The sequence below is a fragment of the Lottia gigantea genome, assembly GCF_000327385.1.
Source record: "Lottia gigantea unplaced genomic scaffold LOTGIsca_516, whole genome shotgun sequence".
Lineage (NCBI taxonomy): Eukaryota > Metazoa > Mollusca > Gastropoda > Lottiidae > Lottia > Lottia gigantea.
This window is the reverse complement of record NW_008709772.1, coordinates 7,581-15,707: the sequence shown is the minus strand read 5'-3', so window position 1 is coordinate 15,707 and position 8,127 is coordinate 7,581. Positions and strand designations below refer to the sequence as shown.

Genomic DNA, 8,127 nt, shown 5'->3' with positions numbered 1-8,127 from the left:
ATTTTTTATCTAAAAGTTGCTTTATGAATCTAAAGTCAAAGTTTGTATATCTGGGCGAAATTTATGTTAGCTTTTTTTTGTGGGAAGAGTCCGAGTCAGAAGAAATTTACTCAAGACAACTTTCTTTTCAGCAGCATGGATAACTAGCTTAAACACATTTTAAATCATCTTTGTCTGTAAATAGTAAATTAACATGTAGTTCTTGAGACAAATATTTGATGATATAATTGTCGGGGGGTAGTGTATCGAGTCAGAAGTAAATAATGGCAACAGATAATATCAAAATTAAATTTACAGGTTGTTCGACGTATCCTAATATAACAGACGCAAATTTTGATAAAGATTGCAATGGAAATGTAGTCATTACATGTAATGAAGGTTTCAAGATGGTACAAGGGCTGGAATGTGTTGAGGAAGAATGGAGATATCAAAACCCAATATGTAAACGCACAGGTAAGATAATTTTAAATACTTGAATTACAAATAAACAATATTAGCTTTGACACATCAAATCGCTCAGTGAAGAGTTTATATCACCTTCCTCGATACATGTTATAATACATTATATAGTGGAATTCAAATCAATAAACTTCATGAAACAGTCTGGAGAGCTTAACATCTTTAGATTAAAGAATATTATTGTAGCGCGCTCATTTCTTCAATCAAAATAAATAATTGACAGACTACCCAATTTGATTGATTTCAATTCATGTCAATTCAATTCTTTATTCCTTTGAGTCAATGACTCATCAGGTACAAAATAGTTAAAGATGGGTTACCTTATATTTTAGTGTCAAATTAAGCAAACTATTAGATTAATTGGTGTTTCTAATGAATCATTATGTATTCTTAATCATATCATTATGTTCCTATTGCATATAATTAAAAGTTTCAACCAATCATAAGTATCCATGTACGATAGTCTGGAAAAACAAAAAAATACTTTTTGACCTTTCTCGATCGGCCACTCATTGGAATTCTGTTAGTAATTCTCTTTAGCTAATTATGAATTAATCATGGACATGTGAGACAAACTGGTATTTTTCCAAGTCATTAAAACACCTCTACTTTCTATTCATATAAGTATTAGTATTTTCATTTTCATAAATGAAAATAAGGGAACCCAACTTTAAGACCACCGTGTATGTTTTTGCCATCATTAAAATAGTTTTTGAGTTTATCGCCATTTGTATCATTGTTAGTGATTATTCCGGATTGTAAAAATGGTGGAACGTTGGTGGAAGAAAATGGAAAATTTAAATGTAACTGCCCACTAAACACATTCGGTGACGATTGCAGTAAGTACAAATTAAAAAAAGAAATTTACCAATCTCTCCTCGCTCGTCTAGTCGTTCAGAATGGACAATAAACTGAGGCCCCGTGTGCTTCAGGCTGTACACAGTTGGAAATCGAACAAGAGTAGGATAATGCCACTGTCCTGGTAAAAATGTCCCTCATTGTACACTGCATGGCGTTATCCGTCTCCATTAGCCCAATTATAAAAGTAGAACGTAAAATTCCATTCATTTCATTTTTCAGATTGTCGATTCAAGTTTACAAATGCAACATCTTTGTTTCCCGATCCCTACGCAGAAAGATTAGTGTCTGATTCAGCGGAATGTGATGAAAACTGTGCTAACGATATCAGATGTTCCACTTCTACCATGACTTATCTTAAAAAATGTAAACTTTACGAAACACCAGTCATCTTCGTGTCGTATGACGAAGACCTATGTATTGAAAAATGCAACGAGATGAGTGAATGTAAAACGATTGGCACTGAAATGCATAATGTGAGTTTTTCCTGTTATGTATATAACGCCACCTTGGACAAGATTCCAGATAAAATGAAACGATCTTACTATTTTACTTTTACCGTAGCAGAAAAAATCTGCGAATAATAAAAAAAACATGTTTATCATGATATAGACCTATCTCTTTTTTATTTTTGGCAATAACCTTGGGCATAAGGGGGTGAGAACCGACTCTAAGAAACAAAGGCACAGGCATCAAAATTATTCTTACTTTCGAACCCAATGCACCTAATCACCTAGCAGACTATAATCCAACTCGCTACCGACTGAGCTATTCTAGAAACTATGTATTAGGGGGGTTAGAGCTGACTCTAAGAAGCACAGGCACAGGCATCAGAATTGTTTTTACCTTGAGGAGGATTCAAACCCACGGCACCTAATCACTTAGCAGACGACAATGAAAGAGATATTCTAGCATGGGCAAGGATAGGTAATGATCGTTTTATATTGAGAGTAAACGAGGTTCACTATATACCCTTGAGGTTGACGTAGATAACAGAGGATAAAGGCATTAAAACGCAGCCGTATTGCATTGGATACGTCTACAAGAAGTCCAAGAAACCGAATTGTATCACTGCACGAGCATAGATCATAGAGAGTCTCACATGTCTTGTGTGTACTTCAAATAAGTGAAAGAAATGAGTTGCCGATGATACTAAACAAGAGTACCCCAAATGGACACAGGAAACGCGTCTGGCCACTCTTTCTCCAACTGGATACTCGATTGGTCTGTGCGCTTAGTCGAGGGCAGTGGACTGCACGCATGGTATTAGGCATCTGTGACACATAGTCCACTTCTCAATAGACACTCCATGTTACCAAATGGACTAGACTTGGTCCTGGAACGGCAGACGAAAAGGTGTCAGAGATTCAAAAAGCAAATAGTTTGCTTAAGTCGACACTAAAAAATATGGAAACTCATCTTTAACTATATAATTATATGTTTATTACATATATTATTCAGAACATACAACAATGTATTCAGCTAACTGTTCATACACTTCACTTAAAACATTTTATTTCTAAAATACAAAATTACAAAATTACACAGCCAGAGCAGCAACAGTAAGCGTCCTCTTCTTCCTTTTCACGTCCTCTTCTCTTCTTCTCCACCTGATCTCCCACTGTCCGAAACTTCACCTCTCCATCCTCGTCTCCCACCGTCCGAAACTTCACCTCTCCATCCTCCTAGTCTCCCCGGAACTCTGTCAACCCCCCAATCCTGACCCTCCTCAACTTAACTCTCTCTGGAACCTCCTCCCTCTCCTGTCCGAAACCAGCTCTAATCCACTCCTCTTGTCTCTCTATACAACATTCCGCTTCCCTCTCCTGCCTACTCTCTTTCTCTACCACGCCTTCCGCCAAAACCTCAATCTCCTCCATCCGTTTAAAAAATTCAACAATCTGGTGTCTCCTAAGCTTTTTCTCCCTTTCCCTCCTCATCCTTCTCCTAGCCTGCGACAGTTTCTTATTAAACCTTGCTGTAGTTGTGTCCTCCATCTCTCTAGCTAACTCTTTCCATGCAGTACCTTATATGCATTTTCCGAGTCTTTACATCCTGTATAAGGTTTTATATCGGGACCCCATAAAACGACCGATTTCAATTATTTGTATATACATGTATATGATACATAACCCTATAATTGTGGTGACTATGTAAATATCCCTGTATAAGGTTTTATATCGGGGCCCATTTCAAATATGCAACATAGTTACGTAATGTATGTAAATATAAATAATCAATCTGTATTCTGGAAAGCTTAGAATGTACCCTACCTACTGTGAATACTTCCTTCCATGAGACTTGATTCAGAATCATGTGATGTCTTTGAAAATAACACATTTTTACATTAATTTATATCCAGGTGAGTTTTTTATTATTCCACTAATACACTAAAATAAACTCCAGATAATATGAGAGTTTGGTTGTAACGATATAGTTTCATAATTCATGTAGGTTGCCTTTTAAAACCTAGAAAATGATCTTATTCTTCATAAAACAGTAGTACTACTAAAACAATGAGAAAAAGATATACCGTCAGAAATGATAAACAATTAGTGGTTTCATAATGAATTTTCAAATAATCTTTAAAATAGTCAAGACAAAACAGTTCATCAAATTATCACCAAATTTAAATACATCTCAACGACGTAGACACAAGGGCAATAACTCTGCAAACTAATCATTCTATTGTTACCAATTTCAAACTCGGCTGAAATCACATCTATAAATAAATGCATACCAAGTTTGATCAAGAACGAATAAAAACTAGTCTGTATCGTGCATACAAGCCAAATTTGGCGCGTGTTTACCAAGTCAAGGGCAATAACTCTAAGACCATTCATCCGATTAATACCAATTTTGAACTTAACCAAGATCTGATCAATATATACATGCATACCTAGTTTCATCGAGATCAGATAAAACCTGTATCTTCTAATGTTTTCTCTCTCTTATTTCCTACCTGACACTATGATTACAATTGCACTGTCCAGCTCTAGAATATTTAGACCAAATCCAGCGTCTTCCACATCCCCGCTCATTCCATTCGCCACGGTGCAGCAACTACCAGCTGGGCTGAGGTACACCACTGTCCAGCTCTAGATTATTTAGACTAAATCCAGGCCACGTATTCTCGAAACGATCTTAGTGCTAGGATGTCCTAGAATCAATGTTAGAAGATAAGAAAATAGGACATCCTAGCGGTAAGATCGTTTCGAGAATATGTGGGCTGAGGTACACCATTGTCCAGTTTTAGATTATTTAGACCAAATCCAGGGTCTTCATTCAACTCATTGAGAGTAAACGAGGTTCACTATATACCCTTGAGGTTGACGTAGATAACAGAGGGAAAAGGCATTAAATCGCAGCCGTATTGCATTGGATACGTCTGCATGAAGTCCAAGAAACCGAATTGTAACGCTGTATGAGCATAGATCATAGAGAGTCTCACATGTCTTGTGTGTACTTCAAATAAGTGAAAGAAATGAGTTGCCGATGATACTAAACAAGAGTACCCCAAAATGGACAAAGGAAACACGTCTGACCACTCTTTCTCCAACTGGATACTCGATTGGTCTGTGCGCTTAGTCGAGGGCAGTGGACTGCACGCATGGTATTAGTTTTTAGGCATCTGTGACACATAGTCCACTTCTCTATAGACACTCCATGTTACCAAATGAACTAGAGTTGGTCCTGGAACGGCAGACGAAAAGGTGTCAGAGAATCTGAAATTAAATAGTTTGCTTAAGTTGACACTAGAAAATAAGGAAACTCATCTTTAACTATATAATTATATGTTTATTACATATATTATTCAGAACATACAACAATGTATTCAGCCAACTGTTCAATAAAGGAACTTTCAAAGATATGTATTTATTTTATGATGAAAAATGGCACTAATAGAATGTCTTCATTCCAAGTAGAATATGTTATATAATAATGTAGAAAATCGGGGGAACGATATCAAAACTATCAGAATATCAGTTGGTAACTTTAATAAAAACCCCGTAATGATAATATGATACAATTAGATATATAATACAACAATATAATATCTTAATAACAAAATATCACAGAAGTATCATTATCACAGAAAAATATCTATACACATAACTTTATACACTACAATACTATTTCAATACATTTGAAATACTATATATGCTATAACAAGAACATTAGTATAGTATTAGGTCAGTGTAAAGTAATTATGTGCTTATCAAAACAGTAGTGGTGCATTAAGATAAGACAACAATTAAATAAAACAACCAAATTTCTATAAAAATGCACCCTGCCACACATGCATAATACTAAAACACGTACCTACAAGTGATATATGATAGGGGAAGGTATTGTGGGCTATAAGCAGGATGATTCCCTGATGGACAGATATAAAGAATTTGATTTGAAGCAATGTTGTGTAAATTGTTGAAGAAATTGTTAAAATAAACTTATGATTCCTATTGTTGTTATCATGACAAGATATGCAATAAATTAATCTCCCCTCCCCCCTCAAATGTCATTGGTTGCAAACTAAAGATTGACATGTCCACATCCAATCTCATTGGTACACATTTTCGCAAAATTATTGATTCTTATCGCCCAAACGCATTAGGTCGCCCAAATTTATATTTATGGCTCGCCCAAACTTATGTATTTGGCTCGACCAAACTTGTAGATATATTTATCATGTAATAAAAGTATTGTTATTTTAGTGTCTTGATGTTCGCGTTGGTTTGTCATGTGAGTATGTATAAGTATGCTTGTGTATGAGAGTCCGTGCAAAGCCTGATAGTTTATTATATAAGGTTGTATATGACAATATTGGTTACTCGACAATAAGTGCCATTTGAATGAAAAGATCCTTGGCTAATGATTAAGTGGATATCATTTTCATTCTTGCATGTCAAAATGAAAGCTATATTCATTGGTTCGTCTTTCACCACCCATCTTCATCGTCATTTGAAGTGTAGCAGACGGCATTTTTGACCTGTTTACAAACACAGCTTGTATTATTATGTAGGTTAGATGTGTTTACTAGGTTTTACTTCATTCACCAGAGCACTGATTACAATTATTACTAATTGATGTCACTTTATTAACAATGTGTCAGTGTACTTTCTGGCTTCTGGTTGGTCAATTTGAAGGTCCTTGGGGTCAATTTCTGTATCTCTTGGAAACATCCAAACTCTTCCTTGCTTATTCATAATCTAGTTTTCTAGATATCAACAACACTTTAGATTGATCTCTATATCAATCTGTTTCCTTGTTGGTGATTTTTGGAATACCTTTATATTTTTAGTACTTTGCTATTTTCAGCAATTTACAGGTATGTTGGTTTTGGGAGGGTATAATTTGCCTTAGTAGCCATTTATATTGATTCACGTCAGAGTCCGGCTTATTAAATCTATTCATTATTTTAGTTCTTATGTAGTAAGAAAAGGTTTTAATAATGTAATCATCATTTTCAGAATAATATAATTAGATGTTACAATAGAAGTAATTAATTATAATTAGTATCCTTTAAACCCCTCTTAGTGTAGGTTATTATTTTGGTTATTTAGTCTGTAATATAAGCCATAAAAACTGAAAATATAACAAGAAGGGTTTTATACAATAATACAAATAACGGGTTTGGTTTCTTACTGGGAAACTAAATTTCATACGTAGGTAACACTAAATTTCATAGGCTGGTAATACACTGGAGGTATATGGCTCATGACAGCTTTAAACAAGGGAACTACTTTGGGTCGACACCGTCTGAACAAACGTGTCAGCGAGAAAATTGAACTACACACAAAAAAGTTGCTCATAAAATGATTGATTTGGATAATAAACGTAGCGCGTAAAATGTAAAGAATAATTTTGGTAACTAAATTCTAAGTTTCCGACTGAACAGATGCTAACTTGACACTTGTCAATCAATATTCTGCTTTCGCCAGTCTTTTCGTCGACAGAATTCTAAAGGCCGCTTCACATGAGCTATTTTCCCTCTCAATCTTGATCAGTCGTGTGAACATGAATTTTTACGAAGAAAACTATTTCGGTATTTCTATCACAATGTTGTTTTGTCAACTTTAGAAAATTCAAATGAAGTTGAAAACAAAGAAAACTAGAAGGGATATGTATGGAAGATTATCAAGTCGTTGCTCGTGAATGTGCTCATCCTTGTTGACTGCTTAAGAAGTTGGCACATCCCCTGTGGACAGCACTTTTCCATTTAGAAAATCTGAGAATTTCACCTACCTCTTCTGTCCTCCTGAAATTCCATTAAAGACTAAGTCTAAGCACATTCTTTTGAACATTATCATTTTTCTCTAAATAACATCCCACCCCCCTTCACGCACCCTTATTTCTTTCACCTCCAATTGGAAATGCCTTTATTTTATTTTTAGTACATTTGCTTGGAATCAAAGTTTAAAAGTTAAATGTTCATGAAGCATGTATGAAAAGGTTTAGTTTACGTAACCAAAAGCGAGTAAACAATTCATATCAAGTGTCAAGAAGAGTAAGCATACTCTGCCGGGCGCCACACTCGTCATTGCTGCTCAACATATACATACTCAATAGGCATAGCCTCGACCGAAACATCTAGTCTATAAACAAGCGTATCTTATACAATATTTATTATATCGGCTGTCAACAATAGATAAAGCTGTGTATTATTGTTGCTGTCAGGAGACCACCACAGAGTACCTACAGATGTCAGAGCATTAAGACTCGACAGGACAGCGTGTCACATGCATATCATGCATGTATCATCCAGAAATATTGAACCTTCATGTTTTGATATATTTTCAAAAGTGGTCG

At 35.3% G+C, this 8,127-nt stretch overlaps 1 protein-coding gene across 1 annotated transcript in view; it reads left to right on the top strand.

The window, feature by feature from the left end:
- Window positions 1-263: 263 nt before the first annotated feature.
- The window catches only part of LOTGIDRAFT_239614 (hypothetical protein), a gene marked incomplete at both ends in the record, with an annotated part of 11,385 nt that continues 3,521 nt past the window's right edge, over window positions 264-8,127 (top strand). The window contains 4 exons of the mRNA XM_009062539.1: window positions 264-453; window positions 1,203-1,298; window positions 1,540-1,793; window positions 6,620-6,646. Coding sequence (XP_009060787.1) covers window positions 264-453; window positions 1,203-1,298; window positions 1,540-1,793; window positions 6,620-6,646 — 567 coding nt within the window. The remainder of the gene's footprint in view (window positions 454-1,202; window positions 1,299-1,539; window positions 1,794-6,619; window positions 6,647-8,127) is intronic.